Source organism: Wyeomyia smithii, chromosome 3, assembly GCF_029784165.1.
Source record: "Wyeomyia smithii strain HCP4-BCI-WySm-NY-G18 chromosome 3, ASM2978416v1, whole genome shotgun sequence".
Taxonomy (NCBI): Eukaryota; Metazoa; Arthropoda; class Insecta; order Diptera; family Culicidae; genus Wyeomyia; species Wyeomyia smithii.
This window is the reverse complement of record NC_073696.1, coordinates 261828641-261856453: the sequence shown is the minus strand read 5'-3', so window position 1 is coordinate 261856453 and position 27813 is coordinate 261828641. Positions and strand designations below refer to the sequence as shown.

Sequence of the window (27813 nt, the reverse complement as noted above, 5' to 3'; positions counted from 1 at the left end):
GAAGGCGTTGATCAGGAAAATCGGATTATTTCAGAAGTTCACGTCGGTTCGCCTGATCAACCGCACTAACGTTGAGGCGTATTTTGACGAACTGATAACCATGAGCTACGAGCTCGCATCCGTTGGGATTAAGATGGATGATTCCTGATCAGTACGAGCCCATGATCGTGGGTCACGAAGCTTCTGGAACGGTCTTAACGGCGGACGCGATAAAGGCAAAAATTCTACTGGACGTAAAGTTGATGATGCTTAGATGATTACATCTTTCCGGATAAGTGAAAGCGACAGACTGCCGAGGGCACGAGGGTCATAAATGCGTCCCGAATACCGCAGGGGTACCGCAAGGTTCCATCCTGGGTCCGGTATTGTGGAATGCTATGTATGACAGTGAGCTCCCAGTCCGCACAAATGACATGTTGGTGACCTTTAAGAGAAGATTCATTTTCGTATGAAGAATATGTTCTGTAAATGGTCAGGAATGCTGAAAAAGCGTCGAGAAGACGGGGCATAGAGCCTTGTACAAACTTTTGGCAATTGTCACAAAGTGGTTTGTTAGAAATATTTCACATTTACATATTTTCAACTTGGTGATATTTATAGGAGAAACCAGAAACGTTTCTATTTTTTTTTTAACTATCACCGCGAGTGCTGTTTTCATCATAACATTCATGTATATTTTTCGTGACAAAGTTTCAAAATAAAATAATTTATTCGTGACCAAATCCCGAACATTGCAATTTCAGATTTTTTTTATGTCGCCGATGAAATGATCAACTGTGTACATATAAATAAAAACATAAAGCAAATTGCGATAAACGCCAAGAGCGATTTTAACACTCAATCCCATTTTCGTGGGAAAAGTATATGGCCTACCGCTTACAATTTTCATGCGCCCTCATAAAAATAAGGTGTTAGATTGCATTAGTGAAATTTCGAATATTCTAGAAACACGAAAAATTAAATTTGTTGCTCTTTTCGCGCAAATGTCTGTTCATATGTAAGTCTTGCTAAAACCTAATTACAAAATTTATGAACGTTTTCCAGGAAAACGTCCGAATCATATCATGGTTTGATTTTACAATACACACTTTCACCGATTTTAGCAATCATCGTCTCCATTTTAGTGAGTCAACGAACTTTAGGTGTTCGTCACCAATTATTCTTGGTGGCTTCCGTAAAAAATGATGCATTCTTCTCGATAACGATCATAGATCCTATCTTGATTCGTCAGAAAAATTACTTAATATGAGGGCTCTTGAGAAAATATTAATCGAACGTTAGTTTAAGGGAATATGTGACCTTAATAAAATGAAGTAATCCTTCTTTCGTTACTTGATTGAAAAGGGATAATTAACCAAATTCCGCCACATTCACATTTAATATACTTTTCCTTTAAAAATTCACGGTGACTTAATAGTAACATTTGTCGGACAAAGCCCGATGTTTACTTTTTCTGATATTTATTTAAATCAAAAAAGATGATTGCCAAAATCACTGTGACAATGTTAATAACTTATATTTGTTTTAAAATGTCACATATTCTTTTAACAAAACTTCTGACATATATTTTCTTATGAGAGTCACAGTGACTAATTAAGGAAACTATTGCTATCAAAAGTCACCATGAATTTACCAGAGAAATTTACCCGTACTTCTTAATGACTTGGTGACTATTCTAAGACAAAATGTCACTCGTACTTCAAATTATCACCGTGACCACTTACTGACAAAAAATACTTTCGTTTCTAAAGAAAAATAATGTTATCTGTGACCCTTCAGAGCAAAATATATATATATATATATATATATATATATATATATATATATATATATATATATATATATATATATATATATATATATATATATATATATATATATATATATATATATATATATATATATATATATATATATATATATATATATATATATATATATATATATATATTGTAGTTCAATTGCCACAGAGACAAAAAAATTAAATATTTGTTTTTAATCATTGCTTTAGTGTCTCTTGTGAGAAAATTCGCACAAATTTTTCTATAAAAAGTAACAGTTACTCGATTACAAAAACTGTTTCTATATTATTTTTAAGACATTCACGTGACAATTGTAAGAAGAAAGAACTATTTCATTTGTGACTCTCGTGCGGATTGGGCTGAAGCTTGAGCTCCCACCAGGAGCGGTGATTGTGGGCTTTGCAGACGACATAACTCCAGAAGTCTACGGTGAGTCAGTCAGCGAGGTCGAGTTGAAAACCGCATTATGCATACGCGTAGTGGAGGATTGAATGCACTCCAGGAAACTGGAGTAAGCGCACCATTAGACAGAGGTCATCGTAGTGCACAACCGCAAATCGGAACAGAAGACGTCGATTAATGCCGGTGGATGCACTATCACCTAAAAGCGATCCCTGACGCTGTTGGAGGTAATGGTCGGTTTTTCACATTTGGAAACCACGTCGACTATGCCTACAAGAAAGCTTCCACGACTATAGCGGCAATATCGCACATGATGCCAAATTAGGCGGTATTTGAACGTAAGCGGAAACTGCTAGCTAGCGTGGCAACCTCAGGTGTTGCGGATCCGTGTTATCGAAAGCGTTGGGTACAGGCTCATCTGCCTAAGGGTCGCTGGCTGGCATGTCTCTCAGCATCATTGTTAAAGAAGATGAAGAGTGCTTCGACCAACGTAACACAAGAGGTATACGGACCACCAGAACTTCGATGGCCAGGTGGCAGCAGGAATGGTCTAATTCTACCAAAGGTAGATGTACGCACCGACTCATCCCGGAGATAGCCGGATGGATCGAGAGGCGCCATGGGGAAAACAGATACTGTCAGGCCATGGCTGCTTTAGACAGTACTCGCACAAGTTTGGGCACGCGGAGTCACCTATGACGCGGAGGGCACCGCTGCAAGGCACCAATCGATGGAACATATATCGAAATGCCAGTGAAGGCTAACTCTGCTTTTGCGAAGTCAACCAAGTCGTTAAAAAGAATAAGGGCGTGCAAAAAGCACACTCGCCCCTCTCTCTGAAGCAATGCCTAACGGCAGCCTCAGGGGGATTCGGTTTCGAGGAAGAAACGCAAAACGCCATTTGCAGCCAAGTGTCCCAATACCAAAAATTCGACAATGAAGGCTGGTAAGTCGAAAGTACTAAGCAGTAGAATGGGGCGTCGTTATATGGGAAAAATGAAACTTGATAACACAAAACCAGAACCATGTTTTTATGTTCCATTTGGTCTCTAGAATGTAAAATACAAAAAAAAAAAAACAGTTTCCCATTGCATTGAGCTGCAATGCGCCAAGCGGAGACAACCAATCGACTTCCGATAAATTAAGGATTGTTTGGAATCCCAAATGGAACCGAAAAAACTTGGTTCTGAAAAATTTATCACTTTGCTCCACCCTACTGGGCAGTTTATTCGCTATAAGAGACGTTAGGACCAACAAGTGGTATCTCGATTCCGGCGCCACCATCAATATGGCGCGAGCAGACTAGAATTTTATTGACGGTTGCCATGGGTCATCTGATCGGAACAGCAAACAATAGTAACATGGGAGTCGTTGCGATGGGAACAGTTTCTATAGAATCAACCTACTGTCTGTTAGCACTATTTGCAAGCGTGTATACAAGGTGGTGCTCACGGCGAACAAATTCAAAACGTTGTCATCCGGAGAGTGGTGAATTTGAAACCAGTCTAGATGTAGTGGTTTTAGCTGAAGGTACTCGCAGAGCCCAGGTCTCGATTACGATGAGGTGTACTCTCTGGTCTGAAGCAGTGATGCAGTGTATGGAATGCGCGGTTAGATAGTGTTCTCCAGAAGTTCAGTATATCGTTGCTTGCACTGATTCACGAAAGTAGACTGATGTTCTTTACTGTCTACGTTGATGATTTTTTGATCTCCACCGACGATCGAGACTTGAAACAAAACTTGGGTCAGCAGTTCAAAATGAAGGATCTCGGTGAAGTCAAATTCTGTTTGGGTATCCGAATTACAAGGAATCAAACAGAAGAAAAACTGTTTACATCGAGGAGATTGTTAAACGTTTTGGTATGACCGTAGCACTGCCGTTCCAAGCATAGTTGTTCCATGTGCTACACAAACAATATGCACGCTGGGATAATTATGCCCTCAGAACCAAGTATACAACTAGTTAAATCAATGGGACCAAAGTATTAGAAAGAAGTCGAGGAAATGATTGGGTGTCTGTCTTTCGTGGCTCAGGTGATTCGTCCAGACTGCTGTTAGTCAGTTCATTTCCAGTCCAGGTCGCCAACATTGGGAAGCCATGAAGAAGATAATTCGTTATTTGAAGGGTACACTGTTAACCGTTAATAAAGACAGGCGTGTTTAATTTGTGTTCTACAAGTAAAAAGTGTCTTGAAAAATTGTAACTTTTTGTGAATATCATTGACGTTCCGTTAACTTTTGTTTTTTATAGCAGAAAAAATATTTCAACTGTCAGTAGGTTGAACTAAACTGCCATAAATGTTAGAGCAGCTGAAAGTTTTACGTTTTCCTTCGATGAATTATTTTAAAGAGGAGTGATATACGCACTTACGTAAACTAGGACTTGATAAATGAATAGTAAATAGATTTATTACGATACTTCTATAGTCACATTTGAGATTGCAAATTTCAGGAGTTATTTGTTTTGCCTTTAAATATCAGAAGTTGAGATTTCTTTTGGTTTGTAAATATTTCGCTTTGTCAAGACTCAAGAGTATTTGTCTGCCTATTTTAACAAAATGAGACATAGTTCTCCCCACTAAGACAATTGCTTTAATGCTATTAAAAATTTATATCGTTGTTCTAAACTACCACAAAATATTTTTGGTTGTTATATGTTTAAAGCTAACAAAAACCGTCACAGGTGCAGGAGTAATAACTACAATGCTTCTAGTCATAAAATGTATCAAAATTTTTGTATAAACAAACGCTAAGCGTGGGAACCATATTATATCAGTGTTACAATCGAGTGCAAATATCAACTTTGTGTCATTGTTATTCCTTATTCATATCTTCTTAAACTTATTTCCGTACTTCCTCAGCTAATCCGGACAGATCTGGATAGAGAACGGCGGCAGGCACTACCCGCTGCTGTGGTTCCATTATGTGGCCGCTCGAAGAACCTTCCCCAGCGATCAGATCCACTTCTGGTATCGGTGGTCTGTAGCCGGCAACCAGTGCTTTGCCGGCATTTTTTGCCGTCCGTTTGGCAATTCCTTTCGGCGTTATATAATTCATGTTGTGGCTCACGTTTATGACATTACCGACTGTGTCCAATGAACTTCCTACGACCTGACCCGCCTCCGAACCATATTTGTGCTGCACAATTTGAACGGTACTGTTGCTTAGGCTTGCCCCCAAAATAGAGGCGGATTTTTCCAACCCATCATAAACTGTTCCAAAACCTTCCACGGCACCAGCACACACGGTTAGTGCTCCCTGGACTTTATCTGAAGCATCTTCGGCGCTCATGCCAGTGCTATAGGACAGTAGATTTGAACCGTGCTTCTGGATGTGAGGGGCTAGAAAGCGTCCCAATGCCATGGTAGCTGTACCCACTTTTCCTGCCACGTAGCTTGTTACATTTGCTGCCGTTCCACTGACGGATTTAGCGATTTCTATTCCCGTTTTTACATTACCAGGCACTTGGGCAGGTGCTTCGTCGGGAGTTTTTCGAATTTTGGATATGATATACGGTGTGCTGTAGGCAATGAATTCGCCGGTTTTTTCCGCACCTTTTATCAAACCTTTCGAGACGTAGAAAGCACCCTTGATAATGTTGGCCGATACGTTTGCGCTGGTGCTACGCCTAGGTCTTGGAGCACCGAACTGAAAACCTCCACCTTGAGTTACAATGCCATGGAGAAAAGCCACGAAAATCTCCAGCACTACATCATCGGCGTCAGGTGGAATTATAAGTCCAATTGTGCGACCATTCTCGCTTGTTAAATCTGGTATAATAAAAGCTCCGTATTCCGTACGGTAGCACGGTGACACCCCGGGAATCAACGGATAGATAAACGACGGATCGACTTCGCGGTGTTCTTCTATCTCACTTACAACGACAAGCCCCTCTCTGGCTTCAACTCCTCGTTCCAAAAGCGGTTCTTCAGCGTTTTCAATCCGTGCACAAGCTACAGTCGGTATAACCTGTACGAAAACAGTACTTTCTAGCTTCCGGATGTCATCTTTTTCAATCCTGATGATACGCAGTGTTGAGTCCTCCAGTGCCCTCGAAACTACACCATCCGGTTCTATGTAGTACATCTTCACCCCGTCGCATGAAAATAACAGTTCCAAACTACTCGTTTCTCCAACTTCGTCCCCACCACTCTGCATATCACGCAGCGCCTGCGCCAATTCGGTGTACGTTCTTGGTCTTAACACTTGACCTTCGGTCGTGATGGACTCCATACCATTTTTGTCGTTTGCTGCATCCCGCTGGTCTATTTTGCTGGCAAGCTGTCCGACACGCTGCAGCACTTCCCCCCGAGTGCATTTCATCTTATGAATCATTCGTACCGCCGACTGCCAGCTCTCATCCTTCTGAAAGTCTTCGGAAATTTCCACCGGAATCGCGAGGGCTTCGTCAATCGCTCTGATACCCTCCTTGTAGCTGGTGAGTGCCATGTCCGGCCGTTCGTGTTCCTCAAACTTGATAGCTCGCTCGATAATCCGATAGGCGTTGTCGTGGGCGCTCTTGATGCAGGCAAACGTACGAGCCCATTGCCGCTGTGAGCTAGTCGCAAACATAATTTACCGGTCGGTTGGTTTCTGCAATTATGTGCAAAGCGAGAGGTAGTTTAAAAAAAAGGTAAAGTAATTAATCTGCCGGTGGAAGAAATCTCATCTACGAACCGAGATTGCAATTTAATTTTGAGTACATTTTCGGTGAAAATAAGGTTTATTCAGTGTTAGTAGGTACCTACTGTTAGAAACTTTTACAAATGAAAGGAATGTGTAGCTTAGCTTTGAAAGACGCTCACAAAAAATATTAGTTATCAAAACTTTCAATTGACTCGCATACATACGCATGGGTATTGAGAGTCACAATACTTAACGATTCACCATCAGTCAAAAATTCAAGAAATATCAATGCGTCTAAAATTAACTAAAATAAATTCGAATTAAAGGCTCGGTTTTTTTCCTGGTTAATATCACTATTGCGTTATTCTGTTATTCCTCCATCCTTAACAAAAATCCTGCGCACAATTATATGTGTTATACGGGAATAAAGAAATAATTGATTGATACTCTTTCATAGAAGTACGTAGATACTAAAATAAAAATCAAATAGTCATACACATTGGATAGGAGAAATGGTTAAGCCAACAAATCGTGTTGGTAAGAATAACACAAAAGTGGCATGAATTAGTGAAGCAACAAGTGTTTTCTTGTTCACCCAACGGGTGAACAGATAGAACTACGTTACGCAAATTAATTTCTTAATATTCAACTGTCTTCAAAGAGTCGAAACTTCATTAGCGTTAATAGCTCTGTGCAATGATATTGGGGAATGTAAACAAATTATCATAAGGCTACTCATCATTGGCTAAGCTTTTTTTGTACGAGTTACTCTACGTGCCTCGTAAAAAGGTTAAGTTGCAGCAACCGGTAGAGATATTAAACGCAGAAAAGCTAGAATGTATGTATGAAAAAAATGAACACAGTTGATCTCTTAACATGTACGGATGATGAAGCCAAACAAATGCCAGATGATTCACTGTTTATTTTAAAATCTTGCTGGCATTTAACTATTTCACAACGGTTAGTTATGATTACAGTCAAAAATAAAAGGTAATTATTTGAACAGAATACTTGCTGTATTCACCCAACTGATATATTGATTTTTTACTTTAGATGCAGGATTTTATAAGTTTTCACTAACGGAACACTTATAGCTATTGGAGATTCACTCGGGTTGCATAAATAATCACTAAATTTCTAGTCGGACTTTGCAATGTTGGGTTTTCAATACGTAAACTTATTGTAAAATGATCCACTTGATTTCAACAGCAGATTTTGTTGACTGCCTTTTGCTGTTATCTCTTCACAAATCAACGTCGATGTTGCGATTGTTGACATTTTCTTTTGTACCATGAGGCAAGGTTGCCAAGAAATCATTGAAATTTATTGTCTGTGAGCATTCCAGGGATTCCAGGGTTGACTTCATCTACACTCGAATTTTTTTTTTCTTTTTATAGTTACCGGAAAAGTTATGGAAATATTTTCACCGTCATTTTCACACAAATTCTACGTGATGTTGATTTGAGTTCATCATGACCTATTCACAATACTTCATATATTGTGATTTCAGAGAAAAATTAGAGTTTTGCGCTCTAACTGACAACCGCAACTGATAACCGAAAATGACAATCTCAGACAGCACCGATAATAATGCGACTCATGAACTTGTTTGTCAAAGCGTATGCACTCTTAATTTACTTCAATTGAAATTGAATAGCATTGAAGCCGCCTTGATTCCTTGCCCTCGACTATGCAGCAGAGCCGCATTGATATGGTTTGCAATCAGAATGTTCTACGAATAAACTAGTTATAATCCATTATTTGATGTTGCTTAAACAGTATGCAATATAATACAGTTTTCATTGACTGGTGAATGACCGCCGGTTAAAACCTCAACAAAAAAATGTGTCGATGAGATATATGGGAAAAAGACCTCTGAATTTCGTTCAGAGATTTGGAGGTACGGCTCAAGAGTTTCGTCTTCTCGAAAGAAGTCACTATTCTAATTTCCAGCACAATCGGACTTCGGGAAGTCGTGCGGGTAAAATTATACTTTTTTATCAATAAAAAAATGTTCGATAAAAAAAAATTGTGATGCCAAATTCCTTAGAGATGCAATAAACGTTAAAATCTAGTGTTTTTTTTTTGTAAGATTTGGACCACTGCGACCATTATTTTGACCTTTTGTGGTAAAAAAAAAATATTTATATATTTTTCAGCTGGGAAACTCTTTCAGCTTTAATTTATTTTTACCATTGAGGACATTTTTCGAAAAACCGAAGCTTCTGAGCCCTACCGCTAAACGAAATTCGAAGGCCTAGTTTCCCCATAACTTCTGTTGGTTCCAGAAGAATTTCTATGCTTCAGAAAGTCTTTTTTTTTGAAAATTTGTTTCCTGAGTTAACATAGATGTTTTCCAGTACCGCAAAAGTGTACAGCGCATCGTTTCTGTCTGTCTCCTGCATCTTCAAAATTGAGCTTTATAGACATAGTTGTCCCACGACTTTTATTTGATATATCATGGCATTGTTGTGATAAATACATCAAATCGCCAAAAGCATGCCAACTTAAACAAACCCGTACCCGATGTTGTCGTATCATATTCACTAATCGATCTAAAAACAGGCGAAATGGTGCCCATCGCTGATGGCAATAAATGGTACATTCCTTTGATGATGAATATGATATTCTTTGCTCGATCAAGACAAACGAAAACCTAAGAAACAAATAAAAAGACTATTTTTCGAACTGAATTTCTATTTTTAACAACGGCTTTTTCCCGTTAACACGCAAGTTCCTGAGTAAGTTTTCGTTCTCTCTACTTCATATACTGTCTGCTTAATGAAAAAGACTCAAATTAACTAATGAGGTGTAGAGAATAAAACTTATTCGGATATTTTTGTATTTCAATTACGAACATTTAACTATCCCCAGTTGAACGTATATCGAGTGCTATTCCTTACAGCACTTTTTTACCAGTGTTTGAGATGTCTGTCAGTTGCGGGTGTTGCTTCTTCTTTTTCTTAAAAATACCCTGCATTCTAATTTTTTTGTGAAAGGACAATATGTAAATTTCTTGTCTTCAAATCATCAATATCATTGATAATAAGATAATCATTGTCAAGAATACGTTTGCTACTTGTCTATAAGGCTGTGCGAAATTTCGAGATTTCCGAAATTTAACGAAATTTTAATTTAACGGAATTCTGCATAAAATAACTAAAATTTATGAATATTAGGCCAATTTTCTCGTCGCTTCGTATTTAAAAAGAAAGTTTAGAGGTGTTCAGAGAATACTTAAATGAAAAACATTAAAGAAAATTCCGGAAATTAAGAAAACTATAGTAAACCCTAGATTTTTTTAAATTTTTCAAGGCCTGATACTTAGAAGCAACTCCAGACCTGAATTAGAGGTTATGACAGCAGAAAAATTGGTTGAGAAATCATAAGATGATATTATTTGTTGAAAAAATGTGTTCTCAATTTCGATAAATTTCGAAAAACTCGAGAAATTCCGCACACCCTTAATTGTCTACCACCAAGGTAAACTAAATTCTGGTAAAAGCAAGCCCTGAAATTTTAAATTGCATTGTTTTCATTCGTCCTCGTCTTCATTTATCGAACACGTGGGTGATAGTTGTGTTCAATTTTTGGTAATTAATTTTATGGTGTTAATAATTTTAGCTTTAGCAGCTTTAGTATGGATGTGATAGTGATACGGATGAGAGAGGTGATCAACATTCCGGTCAGTTTGACGATGTTATAGCTGCCGTATAGCCTTCAGTGGATTTAGAAAGTAGCAGAGATGGCATTTACTCGGGTGTTTCGGAGAGTTATTGGGAAGAGCACTGCAGGATAAGCGTAAAGCTGTCTTGTTTAAGAAACGTCGTATTGCTCATCCATCAAACTTCACACCATGCGGGTGCCGGATAAGCTGTTCTGATAATATACCTAAGGAAGATATCATAACTATATATCGAGCTTTTTGGCTATAAAAACGAGATGTACAACACACTAGCATGAAAACAAGATTCTTGAAATTTATTCTTATCGCTTTTCATCACCGCCGTGAACATGCGCTCAACAGACTGTACCTACCGACAGACATCACCGTTAAGCAAATGTTCCAACAATATTTAGACACGCATCCTGAATTAAAAGCTAGCTACACATTCTACTGTAGAGTTCTCTCATTCTTCAATGCGCCAAATACCACTAGTTCTCGAATTTGTCGGTTCCGTTCAAAGAATTAAGAAGAACGTTCACGTACTGGATACGCAAGCGGAACACTTCTTCCAGTTTATGCTGAATGTCATTCATTACAGGCTAAATCAATGCAAAGATCGATCGTACGTTGACCAAATCAAGCAAGTTATAGAACAAAAAGGTCGCATAGATTTCCAGCAAGCAGCTTCATAACCGATGATGGGGAAATAAAAATTTGCATGTTATTTTCTAAAAAACAACTCAAACAGGTTTCCACTGAAGGTTTTAGGGTGGAGAATTACCTCAAACTTTTAAAAATAACTGTGGAGTGGAAGCTTCTTGCAAGAAACAACTTCTTGGCGCTGTTTTGCTACATACTTTTATCTGCCTATTCAAATGGACTTTTGCAGAATTCTCTATAGAATACTCTGAGAACCTTCCACCGAAGAAAGCTTATTTTTATCTCATATACTTTTTTAGTTATTTAAGATTGGTATTTAAATATTGCACAAATTTGCTAACAGATATTTTTGTAGTTATCTGTTAGTTGGTTAGTGCAATATTTTAACCAAATCTAATAAAATAACAATATTTTAACAAAATCTTTTGAAATAATTAAAGAAGTTTGAGAAAGACATTAATGCACTAAAATCGATTTTTTTTTGAGTCAAAATAATTCCGATAACGCTTTTGCAGCATTGGAAACAGTGGCACAATCTCGCACCGGTTTAAGGTACATGAAAAGCTTATTTTTCCCCCACGATGGATTTCCCATTGTAAGATGGATTTCAAAAGAGTAACAATTACGCAGAACCACCAAACTGGGTTACAGAAATACCCTCTACGCATGCTCCCGTATATACGCACACACATACAAATACACAAGTACATACAATTGTGTTAGGCAACGTCTAAGCCACTATAAGATTGAAGTTATCAGATATAATAATAACTTTATAGGCTCGAAGTTTGTACCACTACTACTGTGCACTATGACTGTAATGCGGGTACTTTCAATATGGGAACATGCGGGTACATTCAATATTGCTCGAAAATACAGCTTGCCTTTTTTCATGTTTTCCCACACAAACGTATCAATAGATCATTTTACGAGACGTTTCTGAACTCAATTTTTTAATAAAGTTTTGACAGAAAGCCCGGAACCGCTGACAAAACGCGCGTAAAAGCAACATCAATATCAATATTTTTTGGAAAATATGATAACAATTAAGTTGATTCCCGATGCTAACTTAAAGGTGATAAAAATCAATATGGGACAGTTATGCGGGTACCGGCAGTATAGCACTTATAAAAAACATGAAAAGTGCATTAGGACGGACATTTATTTTTTGTCCCACACTAATATGATTTATGAAAAAATGACTTTTTTAAGCTACAAGCTACTCTTTTGCAATTTGTTCAATTCTGTTCGATCTCTACATTTATCCATATATTTTTTTTATTGTTGTGGGGTTGTTCTTAAATATTTTCCATAGTTTAGCTTAGCATCGCATTCAATTATTCGACTCACAGAGCCTATCGAACATCACAGAAAAGTGAACAAAAAAATTTTTTGATCAAGAACTGAAATATTTACTGCAAAACGGGACTCACAACGAAAATTTACATGGAAAAAGATCCTTGATATCTTATCGGGGAGTTGAAATATTGGCGTTTTTACAGTTGATGGAAAACTATTTATTTTCACAAAAATGCCACAAAAGCTCAATACCTCCATTGCACAGTGTTTCATTTTGCCGTTTTTGTTTAATTAATTGAATAGTGATTCAAATGTTGATTATGGCCATAAGGGCATCTTCAGCGGTGGTCTATTTTTTAAACAACTTTATACTAGATTTACACCAGCAAAACCTGAATAGAACCAGCTAATACAGACCAACTTTTAGTTCTCCGCACCGGTGTCGTATACCTTGTTTGTTTTAAACCGCTGACATCTGTCATACTGTCAACAATTCAATACCCCATGTTATCAGTTTATGAGACTTGTTATAATAAAAAACACTCAATATTTAACAAACGAAAATTCGATAATTTTTACGCACATTAAACGATTACTTTGGCAAGGCACTTTATACCCACAAGACTTCATGGATTTGACGGTTTGACCCAAGCGTCAGTGACATTTCTCGGGATGGATTGGTATGATCGAAAAATTTTTGCTATTAGTAGGGCTTCGGAGGATAGCGAAAAATATTTAATCGCGTAGATGTTTATCTTCCATTTTCTTCTCATCAATCTTTCGGAATCTTGCAGTTCTTTAAACTTGGGTTCGGTTTTGAAGATATTGAAACAAGCCTACATTTTGAACGTTTCCAGTTCAGTGTCTTCAAGGAACATTTTTCTGGCCTCTTACGGGGTTCATTTTCTTTTTCAAAAAACCCACAAAAATGAATTGTGAATTGTCATCAAAATCTTTGTTTTGTTTATTCCCCAACACTCGCAAAACGCTTAAATGGAAATAGCTAGAAATGAGTTAAAAAAATTTAATTAAAATATGACATTTTACCCACCTATTGGTAGCGTACAAAGGGTTTTAGAACGATCTATTACTTGTTCCAAAAAGTGACGAAAATAGAACAAAACGTATACCAGTTTTAAATTTTTTAAATTTAGATCTGGTATAAAACAAAATTTACACCACCGGTGCAGCAGTGAATTTGAGTTTGTTCCAAAAAAATAGAACAAAACAACGATTTGGACCACCGCTGAAGATGCCCTAAGGTATGTTCCGAAGTTTCAGGATATTCAAAAATGCATCTTTCAATGCAAAAAGATGGGAAATTTACTTTTTAATCAGAATAAGATAGACGCAAGGTGTTTTCGCCAAAATTTTAGGTTATCTCAGAACAAGAAATTTTACCGAAGACATCATGTTTCTATCTCTAACATAATACGAGCAACATTAAGTTTTCTATTAGAAGGCACTAAAAATCCCAATTTTTGTTCTAACTTTTTCGCAGATTTTTCCGAATTTTAAACCCTTCCACTAAGTAATCAGCCATCCATAAATTCATTTGTTTTCTAAACATCTTTTTTCATGTAAATTTTCATCATTGCAAGGAAAATTTCAGTTCTTGATGAGCTTGAAGAGTGGGTTTTGTAGCTTAAAAAGTCATTTTTTCATGAATCACGTTTGGACAACCTGAAAACAATTTTTTAGAAAGTCGACATGTCTACAAAAATGCTATAAATAACATTATATTTCAATTTAGGGCTGAGCACACCTTGACTTTTTCAACATCGATTTTATTTTGGGATACCCTACCACATTAAAAAATAATTATATCTGCTGAGATCAGAGATATCCGGAATACTTCGTGATAAGGGCGAATCTAACAAACTGTAAACAAATAGAGATTATACCGGAAACGTATGAAGTGAGTTACTTCCTATCTTCAAACTTCAAGAAAATAATGTGATGACGAAATGTTAACTGTAGGATTGCAACTTAAAATGTAAAGAAATAACTGAAAAAACCCGTATTTAACTCAAACAAATTTATTGGCGTCCTTTTCCGATTTGCTTCGAGACACTTCTATTCTTGTATTGGGCGATGCTACAATAACGGGATATGTGTAACACGCTAATTCTGTTCTACTCAAACAATCTCCCCCGCCTTGAAACGTCCAGTTTCAATTGCATCTGGTGGTAACAAACATATTCTTTGAATTGGTCGTTGATATTCTGCCTGGCCACGCTGTAAGGTAACCGTTCTAACTATCCCTACAGAATCTGGATGCACCTTTTTAACACGAGCCAGCTCCCATTGTGTTGGGGGGGCGTTATCATTTTTCACCAATACCAACTGATTCTCTTGAACGTTTGCCTTAGTTATCTGCCACTTTGTACGTAGTTGTAGATTCGATAAATACTCGTCCCGCCATCGTCTCCAGATTTCCACAGTCTGCTTCTGCAATAATTTCCACTTGTCCAAACGGTTGGATGAAATGTAACGAAGGTCAGGTTCTGGAATCAGGTTGAGTGGTTGTCCTATTAAAAAATGTCCCGGGGTTAGGGCTTCATAACTGTCAGGGTCTCTGGATAAAGGACACAGCGGTCTAGAATTTAGACATGCCTCGATTTGCGATAGGATCGTAGACATCTCCTCGTAAGTAACTGCTGTTGTGCCGAGCACTGCCACCAAATGTTTCTTTGCACTTTTGACAGCAGCCTCCCAAATTCCACCCCGATGAGGTGATGCCGGAGGGTTGAATACCCACTTGATGCCACTATTCGTTAAACATCGATTGATTTCTGTTTTTCCAGCCGTCAAATTACCTTTGAGTTCCTGAAGCCACCGATCTGCCCCAACAAAGTTAGTCCCGTTATCGGACCAAATCTCACTGGGATAGCCACGGCGTGCTATAAATCGCTTGAGTGCACCGATAAACACATTGGTAGATAAGTCGCTGGCAACTCCTAAATGCACTGATATTGTTGAAAAACAGATAAAAACTGCAACATATCCTTTAGTTGTTTTAATACCTCGTACACAGGATGCATTGATTTTTATTGGCCCAGCGTAGTCCACACCGACATGAGTGAAAGCACGTGTGGCAGTTACGCGAGGAACGGGTAAGTTACCCATTAACTGGGTTGCTGTCTTTCCTTTAAGTCGTACACAACGAATGCACCCATCTGTTACTCGACGAATAGCTGTACTGAGACCAACTACCCAGTATTGCTGATTGATCGTAGCAGAGAGCAGATTACGTCCCGCGTGAAAATTTCGTAGATGGAGATCTAATATCAAGAGTTCGGTCACTCGATGATCACGAGGCAAAATTATCGGATGTTTAATGTCATACGAATACGGTGCAAACTGTAGACGTCCTCCTACGCGCAATGTTCCACCATCATCCATGAAAGGATGAAGTTTGTTTAGTGGGCTGAATGGTATTTCCTTGCCTTGTCTAAGGAGTTCAATTTCCCTGTCAAAGATGTCGTGTTGTGCTGTTTGGGCCAATTGTATCTTTGCCTGGTAAAGTTCACTAGGTGTTAACTCTCCTTCGCTTCTCAGTTTCTTGGATACTTGTATAACTCGATTAATATATGCCAATGTGCGAACAATTACAGTAAAGCTCGATCTCTTTCTCAACAACTCTGATTCTATAATGAAACTAGTTCTAACGTTGAGAATCGTTGCGTGTAATGATTCGACCTTACAATCTTCAGTTGACTCCTTGTCAATACGCTCTATATAAAACGAATTCCATTGCTTAACGTCCCTACCTAACCATTCGGGTCCATGGAACCATAATCGATGTGTTACAAGCTCCTCCGGATTTAGACCTCTTGATGCACAATCTGCGGGATTTTCTTGGCTTGACACATGGTTCCAACGATCTCTTGGAAGAAAGTTTAAAATCACTGACGTTCTGTTACCAATGAACGTTTGCCATTTTCGAGGATGAGCGGAGAGCCAATCAAGGACGATTGAACTATCTGTCCATGCCCAGTGTTCTAATTGTAAATTCGAAAAGGCATTTGTGATTTGCTTCATCAACTCTGTTAGTAAAGCTGCTGCACTCAATTCGAGTCGTGGTAAAGTTACTTGTTTTATTGGAGCTACCCTGGTTTTAGCTGCCAATAGAGTGATAACTATCTTGCCATTTTCATCTCTTGAACGAGAATAAACCACTGCCCCGTATGCCATTTCCGATGCGTCTGAAAACCCGTGTAATTCCATTTTCCTATTGTAGTTAGCTGCAAACCGGGGAATGCGAACCTGTTCGATATTGCAAAGCTGTTGCTTAATGTCTGTCCACATTGATTCTATTACTGGAGGGAGTTGATCATCCCACGACATATCATATAGCCAAAGTTGCTGGAAAAGAATTTTAATGCGAATTGTTACTGGAGAAATCCAACCAAATGGATCGAACAACTTCGAAGAGTCCGAAAGTAGCTGCCGTTTGGTGTTCACAGTGCTGACTGGCTGAAATATTTTAAACGAAAAGACATCTTCTTGTGGTAACCAGCGTATACCAAGAGCCATGACTGTATCTGGTTGATCGACCCATTTCACATCAACTGATTCTGGGCCATCTGCTTCGTCACAAAGTAACTCAGGACAGTTTGTAGTCCATTTACGCAAATTAAAGCCTGCCGAATGTAGAATCTCCGTTGCCTGGTTTTTCAACTCTCGTGCTTCTTCGATGTTTTTCGCTCCAGAAAGAAAGTCATCAACATACGTATCCATTTCTATTCTCCGTGCCGCCTCAGGAAAAACAGTTTGATATTCACGAGCTGCTTGCTTTAATGCTTCAATTGCCAAGAATGGAGCAGATTTCGTTCCGTACGTAACCGTGCACAAGCGATAGTGCTTAATTGGTTCCTCTGGATTACTTCTCCACACAATACGTTGAAAATTTCTGTCCAGCGGATGAACCAACACTTGACGGTACATTTTCTCAACGTCCGCGGCAAAGGCCACCTTGTTAGCTCTAAATCGTAGAAAAACCGAGAACAAATCTTGGTTGACGTTGGGTCCCGCCAAAAGTCGGTCATTCAGAGACATTCCGGTTGATGACGCACTAGATGCGTCGAAAACAACTCTTAGTTTAGTTGTCGTACTTTCTGCCTTCACTACTGCATGGTGGGGAAGGTAAAAACATTCGCTGTCCTTTATATCCACTTCACTCACTGGGATTTCTTCCATATGTCCTAATGCAAGATACTCGGTAAGAAATTCTGAATACTGCTTTGCAAACTCTGAATCCGTATGAAAACGTCGCTCCATTGCCACAAGCCGCCTGAGAGCTGCAGGGAGGGATTTTCCTGAATTTGGTTTCGAATCGTCGAAAGGAAGTCGTACCATGAAACGTCCTGACTTATCTCGTGAGAGTGTGAAAAAAAATCCAATGCTTTCTTTTCTGCTGGAGTATACTGTTTTTGGTTTGGCATTTCCTCTATTTCCCAGAATTTCTGTAAAGTACGGTTAAGATCAATTTCTGTGTGCAGATTTATCACTGATAGATTGGCATTAATTCCAGGAGTGCAAATTGCGTGATTCCCAGACACAATCCATCCAAATATGGTGCTCTGCGCTATGGGAAATCCAGAGTTGTCTTTGACTTGGCCTGGTGCTAAAAGCGCAAGAAAAACATCTGATCCCAAAATTATGTCTATTGGTCCTGGTTGGTTGAAACCCGGATCAGCTAAATGCTCCTGTACTCGCTTGTCCAAGAGATTTGCGCTGACTTTTAAACTTTGAGCCGGTAGTGTAGACGTCAGTTTACCCATTACGAAAGCCTTCGTTTGCAAAAGAACCGTGTCACTGAATCGGTTGGCTAATGCAAGTTTAACGATGCCCCGTGTAGTTCCAGTTTGTTGCTGCCCAAGACCAGAAACCACAAACTTTCCATTGGTACGCTGCAGACCGAGCTTAGTCACACATCGCTCCGTAATCAATGAAGCCTCGGATCCCGAATCTATCAGCGCTCGAGCGTGTCCCAGAATACCATGAGCGTTTCGTACACGGATAACTGCTGTTGGCAATATCGGCACCAATTTTACGTCTTTTGGCACCTGCGCCATCAAAGTATTGATTACAGGTTCTGTTTCTTCTGTAGACGGTTTCGCTTCCTTATTGTTATCTGGCCGTTTATAATCGACAACACCTGCTGGACATAAAAGCGTATGATGTCGCTTTTTGCAATTTGCGTTATGACACACTGACTTTGAAGAGCATTGCTTCACATTGTGCGATGATCGCAAACAATTATAACACAACCTCGCTTTTTGTGCAAGTTCACGTTTTCCTTGCAAATCCATTTTTTTAAATTCTTCACATTGAAATATCGGATGCTCACTAGAGCATTTCGCGCACTTTTCTGCAACCGTCGATGTATGTAATGAATGATACTTCCGCTCCACTGGAAGACTTTTTTTGAAATTTTCCTTTTTTATACTATCAACACCAGACTTCTTAGAAAACGCCGTACATGTTTCCAAAGCATCACAACGATCATCCAGAAACTTTAGAAATTCGTCAAATGATGGATTCTCTATATCGACAATTCTTTGCGCCCACAAAGAACGAGTATCCTTGTCTAACTTTTCCAGAAGAAAATAAATCAGCCATGGGTCACGAGTGTTGTACACATCACCAAGTGCGTTTAGTTGACGAATGACCTCATCCGATGTGGTGACGATTTTGCGTAGGTTGCTGGAGGTGGCAGAAACTATGGCTGGCTGGTCCACGAACTCACGAACAAGAGCGAACACTGTGTATTTTTTCTTATCGTAAAAGTTTGTTAACGCTGTCCATGCTTCACCGTAGTTAGCATCCGAAATAGCAAAAGAACTTATCAAACGTCGTGCATCTCCTTCGAGATACGACATCAAATATTGCATTTTATGAGAATCTTTCAGATCATTTCGCGAATGAATTGTGGTTTCGTATATGTCTCTAAACGATATCCAATGCTTCCTCTCTCCATTGAACGTAGGTACATTTATCGGTGGTAGCCTAACGTTTGAAAAAGGTGAACGATTCGATACCTGTTCTCCTCCAGCTTGATCATTCGCTAACTGCCCTGACAATTGGTTTGCATTGTTGTTTGTTGCCGACTGACTCAGCAGCATCGCTCGCTGCACTTCAATCAACATCTTCATGGCCTCCTTCAGGTCTTGACATGTATCAACAACCGTCCTATCACTGGCCACCGAGTTCGTTTCTAGATTATGTTCCTCCAACTGCGCAATATACTCTTCCAAAATGTTTTTCGCCTGATAATATTGCGCAGTAAATTCCTCTCGATAATTGTGTACCGATGCAACTGCATCTGGATCGGGTTGATTTTCTTCGATTTCTCGCTGTGTAAGGCGGAAGCTCCCAGCCACCTCCGTTAGCTGCTCAAGCCGATCTTTTGCTTCCCCGAGGGATGCGTTCCTCTCGTGTAGTTTACCAGCTTCCATATGCTCCTATCTTAATTGCGTCAGCAATGCATTTCGACGTGCAATCAAGCGTTCCATCGTGATTCAATACTATCCGATGCTTGAAGGACCAAAAAATTGATGACGAAATGTTAACTGTAGGATTGCAACTTAAAATGTAAAGAAATAACTGAAAAAACCCGTATTTAACTCAAACAAATTTATTGGCGTCCTTTTCCGATTTGCTTCGAGACACTTCTATTCTTGTATTGGGCGATGCTACAATAACGGGATATGTGTAACACGCTAATTCTGTTCTACTCAAACATAATGTATCTCTTTTCTTAACTATTAAAAAGTTCGATGTTTGTTGAGGGCGAAATCTACATCATATCGAAACGAAATAGAATGAGGAATACGCCCTTTTTGTTGTTTACGTTAGTAAAAGGCGAAACTTGACTTCTTCTTGATGAATGGGCGGAATCAAAGTTGTCAACAAAATAAACATTAAGAGTAAAGGGCGTATTCCAATACAATAACGTAAACACGGCGTATAGTAAAGGGCGATACTGTCGAGCGAATGAAAATAAGGCGCATATCGAAGGGCGATACTTTCGAGCAGATCGAAAAAGTTGCATAGTAAAGCGACTGAAATCAAGTTTTAGGTTTTGGTAATACCATGTACAAAGCTAGAACAATTTTGCTTTTATTAGAGTATTTGGATGTCACATATATTTTTCCACCGTTATTTGGGATTTGAATTTGTGATTGAAAACTTTGTTTGTCTTTTTTGCGTTTTATAGTCATTGTAAGATTCGCCCTAATCACGAAGTAGTCCGGATATCTGCTGTGAAAATCAGACATAACATTTTACGCAGATTTGAAAATTTGTTTTCAGTGTAGTTCAGAGAGTCAAAACCGTCAAAACAAAAACAAGCGGTTAAGTGTTTCACAGACGAGACTGTAATATACACGCCGTATCAGACTTAAATTAGCTCAAGTATGATTCAAGTTAATACCGAATCGCATCCACGATTCAGTGCTATCTTGTTAGTAGTTTATAATTTATCATATGTAGGTACTAATGTTTTGTTGTACATATTGTAAAACCTTTTTTCGGCTAAAATCACGATGCTTGGTGCAGATTAGATATTGCGATGAATTACTATCGTGTCAAAATCAACCGATGATGATTATCTTGATAAATAAGCTGTGCCCTGATAACAAGTTTCTGCAAAAGCCCGGTTTGCAAGCAATCTTAAAACAACGTTAGTCTTTCCTAATCGCAGCTACGGAATTGCAGTGAGTAGACTTTGCTTCTTAATAATATTGTGCAGCAAATCACTTTTTTTTTCAAAATTATCTAGAAACAAAACTTGAGCAAAATGAAATTACAAGAACTTTTGCGTGCTCACAAAACTAATTGTCTGGACGCGATGATTAAGAGGAAGAGCATGATGGCGATCGAGAACTGCTGGCATGATCTTATTCAGTGCAAATACAAACGGAAGTTTGACCTGGTGAAGACACTAATCGAAAAAGGCATCGATTGTGATTTGCGCAATTATGAAATGTTGACTCCCATAGAATATGCGCTTGTTTTGAAAGATCACAAACTGGTTAAACTAATGCTTGACACTGAGGCCAATCGTTTCCCTCAAACGCAGCGGATGGTTTACAGGCTTATAAGACGTGGTAATGTTGAACTGTTGAAAATGTACTTCGAATCAAAACAAACTAGTGAAAGGGACCAATTCTCACTCGTATCTTATGCGTTGGAAGAAATGCTTGTGAAGAAAGTGTCGCCCATGGAGGAAATGGAAGCCTATTGTATTAAAATTCAACTTTTGATGTGTTATAGTACTACTGATACGACGGTGCCTGATAAAAACCAACGAATCATCAACATTCGGGAGCGGCTGGGGATTATGTTGCGGGAAATTACTTTCCTCCTGAACTACGATGTTGATAACAGTCCTGTGGACGCCGAGTTTCTTCTTGCCTTGGATATCATCAGTGATAACATGTACATAATCAGTGCGCTGTGGTCTAAGGAGGGATTGCGCCGATTAGGGCCACGCTCAATGTGGGACCAACTGCACACAAAAGAAATAATATATTATATCTACATATTTACAAGAGTTCAAAACAGAGTACTACAAGTAATACCAGTCACCAGTGTTCTCCTTGTCGATAGTCAATTTATGTTTGCAATACTGAGAATGCTTAGGGTGGAACTCACGGCTATTAAGACAGACAAGGAACGACGCCGACTTGAAGGTCTCACTCTGGAAGAGGATCTGCTAAAATTAGTCAGACAAATCGATATATACGCCGTTTGGAAGCGTAAATATCCCGACAAAAAAATAAGTCCTGCAATAGTCAAATTAAAAAGACGAGGAAAAGCCCTTTCGCTACAGGCAACTGGACTAAACGCGAAACAGTTAAGTTATTTAGAATATTTGCTTTCCAGCCAGCGATCACTGGAACAAATACAAACTGAATGGAGCAAATTGCACCCATCTGTAAGGCTCAGCAGAAAAGCGGTTCTGTGGGCTCTGGAAACTATTCGTTTCCGACAAGGGACTGAAAGATCGAAGCCATTTAGTGAAAGAATGCCACTTAAATCACGCCGCATGATAAAGCTCTTGATACGTCGTTATCAAAGCTTGAAAACTTTGCTTTCTTTGGAAAAATTGATTGCAGTGACTGATATAATGGCAGAAATTCCTTTGACGCACGATTACGTACGTTGTGTGGGGTTTGCAGCTTTCAAAGGAGCGTTACATTGGATTGGAGAGTACAGCAAATGCACCGATGAAACGGCAAATTTGAACGAAAGACTACACAAAGAAGTCACTTGTTGGAATTCACAAAAAATGAACAGATTGTACGAACAGGAAAGGAACATCTTCTCGCATGGATTGTCGTTATCCGAAATAAATTTTCGAAAACGGTGCGATCAAGAAGATCTCAGTAATGTACGTTTAGAGTATTGTAGAACTGTCCAGAAAGATATAGGCAAAAGGAGCCATCACTTCCGTTCTGTTTATGAGTTGGCCCTCATGAAGGCTCTACGGTCATGCTGCAGCCGCATTATGTGTTTTAAGTCGATCGAGCAATGTCGAGTTTATTACGGCTTGGCACGTCAACTGTTACCCGAGGCATACAAGGGCGTTAATCCCTGCTTTAGGTTCAAAGAAATGCATGCTCTTTTGGAACAACTGAAAAGTCACAAAAATTCGGCTAATATTCAATCTCAGTTGCATGCTGTTCTACGGCATGTGCAGTTGGCACAAGAGGAAGATCATGCGCATAGAACAGCGATTTTGTTGTACGAGAATTGTTTGATATTTGCTATTCAAAGTTTGGCGGTTGCAAAGAATCTTGAATCAGCTAGAAGATTATTTTCCCACTATATCACTATGCACTCTATAACCTATTATTCAAGTGTTTGCTTTACGCAGTTAAGGGAAGCGAACGTAAAACTATCGCAACTCGTCGGATTGCCAATATCTCCTGACATTAAAAATATTCTATTTGAGTTAAATCTGCTTTTAGCGGGTAAGGAAAACCGACAGAATGATTTGAATAAGTATAAATTTTACCAGTTTGTTCCGTACGAGGATGAGTTATACACAGAAAATCTATTAGCTGCATTGAACATTCATTTAGATGCCAAAAAGTTTTATTACATTCATAATGAGTTGAATCGTAAAATCTACAACCCAGTGTACTATAGTAATGAAGCTAATATCTTCAATGTAGAGAAGAAACTAAAAGTCCTCCAACAAGTACTAACGGAACAGTCTATACCATTCCAAACGTCCGCCCTGGTGGGACTTCATCAGACAGAAACGCGCAAATTTCAACTAATATTCGAAGAAACAATCCAAGCGCTTTACGACTTGGTTGACGCAAAGCCTTATCAGGATGAAAAGCTGGAGGCTACACGCCGTCTGGCCATCAAAATGGGTTTGCTTGACATTTGTGAAATTTTGTCCCACACTAAAGCATTCCAAATGCGTTTGGAGTATTTAAACAGTCCTGCCCCTCCACCGGTTGGAAGAATAATGCGCAACATACTGGCGCATGACGTTACGGTTGCTGGTTCCTCCGTTTTATGTTCGGAAAATACGATCAACTTAACAGTTCAAGTACTGTACGAACTACGGCATGAAATTCTGAATTGCGAAAGAAAGCATGCGGCATTGCCACTTTTTGGACCGTTTGCACAGAAATACAAGCGCCGGAAACGATTGTTGAGAGAGCAAAAAATCCCAATAGTAAAAACACTGGATAACTTTCTGATGCAGTGCGATCCGCAATTCGATATCTACGGATTATTCACATATTCTTGGAGTGGGAGTCGAGAGGCAGTTCATGGTTTGTTAGATGTCCTGCTCCATCGTCATGCAGACGATGCAATCGCGTTTGTTGAGGACTATTTGCACTCGGATTTTCACGTTTGTGAATCGGAACAGTTGTTAGTGCTGTACTACTTGTGGAAGCGTCTCCCCGTTAGTACACTTCTAGGATTATTTCCCGAACGAATTATAAGAGCGTTCTCTAACAATGGATTTTCTACCGGTATTGTATATCAATCAGGCATCGAGTCTGTATTCGACACAAAGCAATTTAAAGACACATGTATTGGGGCTGGATTTGAGGATGATGGCTTCGAACCACTATACCAGATTGAGAAATTGCTTGCCTTTTGCATGAAAACAGGAAGATTCATAAAATTCAAAAAGTTTTTCAACTGCTACGGAAAGCGTTTTGATTTTTTCGCAAAAAGCAATTTTTCACACCCTCAGTTAGTAGAAAAATTGAGTGATATATTACCATGGAACTCTACCGACAGCAGCGGAAGAAACCTGTTGCATTTGCTATGCTCGGCTAACAACGTCGATGCAATACGTGACGCCTTAAATAATACAGCAGCTACCAAGCTAATGGAGGAAAAATCCGTTTCTGGTCACAATCCTTTGCAAACGGCTGCAATAAGTGGTTGCTTTGAAATTATCGAAATTTTCTTAACCAACAGTAAGTGTCCTCCAGTAGATGACGTTACGCTAAAGATGGTTATCTCGTGTCACCGCAACAACCTTCTAACCTATTTTACGAATCAGCTTAAGAGCGGTATGGGACTTTCAAAGATCATGCTTAGCATTGCTAACAGCGCGAATGTTGAAGCTTTCCATTATCTCAGAAATACGGTTTCGCCGATATCATTTCGGCGCATGCTGAACGAAGCTGGCAATCAAACATTTTTGTACTATTTAATTTTCTGTGGTGCTGCTAAAGCCCAAACATTCAGTAAATTTCTCACTATCCCAGAGGTTTATCAAACTATCGACGAGCCAGGCAGCAAGAGTCTACTTTACGCGGATATGGAAAGAGGAAAGTTCAAAAACGTACGTTTCCTACTAGAACTCGGTGCTACGGTAAATTTGGCTGTCATCCGTAGAGCAGCCCTCTCAAACAGCTATCGGTATACTAAAAAACTCTACAGAGAATCTAACATGATCCTCCCGGACAGTGAGCTAATATCTTTAATTACGGCAATCATATTGGAACATATCGATGTAAGGATATTGAAATTTTTCGTTCAAATGCTAACTACAAAAAAAGTTCCTTACCAGTGGTTAGAGCTTTCTATTCAGCGTCACGCCTACAAGTACGTACAATATTTATGTGAAACTTTTCCCTCTATGCTCCAGGAGTTTGAGCAGAAATTTACAACACAGCCAGTAAACCTGGCCCTTCTCGTGACTGAAAGATGGGACTCCTTTGCCAAAGACAAACCAGTCATCAAGTACCTTCTGGAGCGCACTTCGAACCTCACGCATCCATACCCAATTCTTCTGGAAGCTGTTCGGATTTGCGACTTAGATATTATCCGATATTTGCTAAACAGGCGCGTACCCTTAGATAGCGTTTCTAGGGAGTTCACCGCGTTAGCTTACGCTGCCTTTCTGCACACAACACAAAGGCAGAGGAACAGCCATGCGATCCTAAAAGCACTCCTAGAACAAGGTTCCGACGTCCAATTTTTGTTGGACAATAAACCAGCATATTTTAGTCACATTCAATTGATGGAAATGGTCCTGCAGTATACTAATTTTGACCCGTGTAAGGTGCATCCCAAAGTATCTTTTTTCCATAACGCCTGCGCGACAGGAAGCTTGCGATTGGTTAAGCTTCTTGTTGAACAGTATAAGGTCAACATCGGGATGAATCACGGTTACATGCTAGGTTTAGCACTTACTGAAAATTCGACCCCATTGATGGTGTGTGTTTGGAAAAATTCGTTTGAAGTCATCAGATATTTACTGCCTCGCGTCAACGACCTTAAAATAATCGAAAAGAGCTTGATCCACGCGATAATGGCAGGAAAGGTAGAATCGGTCAAACTATTATTGCCTTGTTGTCCTTCGTACAAAACAATTCCACGTCTTAATGCGATAACTGTGATGGCTTACGATTCGAAACAACTGCACGTGTTCATATACTTGCACTCCATTTTGGTACAAACGCTTGAGACGCGCTGATCGGAATATTATGACAAGTTGGAAGTAAACGAAGATGTGGAAGTCCAAATGACCTGAACGTACGCAAGTTTTCATTGATTTTTTTCATTGAAGGGAAACTTTGCACACGTATGAGGCGTAGAAAACTCAGCATTTTTTTAATTTTTTTAGACTCAACAGTAGTTTTCTAAAAAGGGCATTTGCAGTTTGATATACATACACTTTATTTGCAGCATTGAAAAATATATACCATAAGATGAATGACAGCATTGAAACAAAAAAAAATTAAAATAAGCACCAAATTTCATATAACTTAAGAAACGAGTTGATTTCTTCATGTGCAAACACATGAATCTCTATCATGAATAATGTTAAAAAAAACTGAGAGGAATATTGAACATTTTTTTGTAGGTCACATATTTAAAAAAAAACTTATAAAAACTTAGTTTTCTAAGCTAAAAACATTGCAATAAAACACTGTATTGAAATACTGTATACCTAGTTTGCATTTGCTTGACGAATTAAAAAACCAACAACTAAGTACGAGTGCCAAGTTCCACTCACAATTTTTTACTGCATAGTGATACTAGCTTTTACAGAAAAAATATACACATTATTATCCAGAACTACTGAGTCTTATACAAATTTTAAACTGTTCAGCGATACTTTCAGCGTTACTCGAAAAATTTGTTTATCGTCAATTCGCTAATTTTATTTATACAAATAAATTAAAATTATTATATCTTGATGACATATTTTTTTCCATTCCTGTTGATTTTTCTGGTGGCTTGTTAGAATTACTGAGTACAGGTTTAACCTGTGCAACGATGATATCCATAAAAAAATTGAACATGGCGTAAGTGGAAATTGGGTTTATTATGGACACAAACTATTTGATTTAATTTCTCGCAATAATCCAATCGCTAATAAGTATATTTGTATAGCAGGATCTAGATGTTTGTGCGGTAGCCATTCGATTGAAGCATGGCTTATTTAAAATCTGGAACGAACTAACTACCGTGAAGGTGCCATATTCTGCGCAGTTAAGACAATTTCAAAAGTTCAACCCTAGTTCGCAGATTTTTCACATGCATTCAAACAAATAATAGGTCCCACATGTTGTATGACTTTCGATAATACAGAAAAAAAAGGTAGACACATGTACAGCCAAAAACAACAGTATGAGAAGAAAATTTTGCATTTATGTTTGGTGCCTAATTATGCGCACTTGCTTGAGCATGTTCCTAATTCTGCGCAGTTTTGTTCCTAATTCTGCGCAACCAAAAAATAACATTGATTGTTTTAACAAAATTGTTTATTTAAAAGGAAAGTAATTTAAACATTTTCTGTAGAAGTTTTTCCATCATTTGAAGCCTTCGTTAATGTTTGTTTTTGGCGCTTCT

The 27813-nt window shown here is 38.8% G+C and overlaps 4 protein-coding genes across 13 annotated transcripts; 1 reads left to right on the top strand and 3 right to left on the bottom strand.

Annotated features, from left to right (window-relative positions):
- Window positions 1-4595: 4595 nt before the first annotated feature.
- LOC129727269 (protein spartin) lies at window positions 4596-8113 on the bottom strand. 7 transcript variants are annotated; one of them, XM_055684928.1, is made up of 2 exons: window positions 7846-8113; window positions 4596-6797 (listed from the first exon to the last, which is right to left on the bottom strand). In XM_055684928.1, the coding sequence occupies exon 2, from the start codon at window positions 6774-6776 to the stop codon at window positions 5046-5048; it is 1731 nt and encodes a 576-aa protein (XP_055540903.1). In that variant the 5' UTR covers window positions 6777-6797; window positions 7846-8113; the 3' UTR covers window positions 4596-5045. The 7 variants fall into 7 exon arrangements, with proteins under 7 accessions (XP_055540903.1, XP_055540904.1, XP_055540906.1 ...); XM_055684929.1 differs by having other exon boundaries at window positions 7855-8113; XM_055684931.1 differs by having other exon boundaries at window positions 7860-8113.
- Window positions 8114-14595: 6482 nt separating this feature from the next.
- LOC129729231 (uncharacterized) lies at window positions 14596-17658 on the bottom strand. The gene has a single exon (XM_055687729.1). It carries the CDS (start codon window positions 17656-17658, stop codon window positions 14596-14598), a length of 3063 nt encoding a protein of 1020 aa, XP_055543704.1.
- A 5-nt stretch (window positions 17659-17663) lies between these two features.
- Window positions 17664-19919, bottom strand: LOC129729230 (uncharacterized). Its single transcript, XM_055687728.1, has one exon. It carries the CDS (start codon window positions 19917-19919, stop codon window positions 17664-17666), a length of 2256 nt encoding a protein of 751 aa, XP_055543703.1.
- An 833-nt stretch (window positions 19920-20752) lies between these two features.
- Window positions 20753-27061, top strand: LOC129731549 (uncharacterized). 4 transcript variants are annotated; one of them, XM_055691637.1, is made up of 3 exons: window positions 20753-20877; window positions 21022-21179; window positions 21245-27061. In XM_055691637.1, the coding sequence occupies exon 3, from the start codon at window positions 21263-21265 to the stop codon at window positions 26429-26431; it is 5169 nt and encodes a 1722-aa protein (XP_055547612.1). In that variant the 5' UTR covers window positions 20753-20877; window positions 21022-21179; window positions 21245-21262; the 3' UTR covers window positions 26432-27061. The 4 variants fall into 4 exon arrangements, with proteins under 4 accessions (XP_055547612.1, XP_055547609.1, XP_055547610.1 ...); XM_055691634.1 differs by having other exon boundaries at window positions 20803-20951; XM_055691635.1 differs by having other exon boundaries at window positions 20807-20955.
- The last annotated feature ends 752 nt before the right edge of the window (window positions 27062-27813 follow it).

What these genes read in the sequence shown, in the direction of transcription:
- LOC129727269 (XM_055684928.1), bottom strand. Translation starts at nt 6,776, where the DNA reads ATGTTTGCGACTAGCTCACAGCGGCAATGGGCTCGTACGTTTGCCTGC.
- LOC129729231 (XM_055687729.1), bottom strand. Translation starts at nt 17,658, where the DNA reads ATGGAAGAAATCCCAGTGAGTGAAGTGGATATAAAGGACAGCGAATGT.
- LOC129729230 (XM_055687728.1), bottom strand. Translation starts at nt 19,919, where the DNA reads ATGGAAGCTGGTAAACTACACGAGAGGAACGCATCCCTCGGGGAAGCA.
- LOC129731549 (XM_055691637.1), top strand. Translation starts at nt 21,263, where the DNA reads ATGAAATTACAAGAACTTTTGCGTGCTCACAAAACTAATTGTCTGGAC.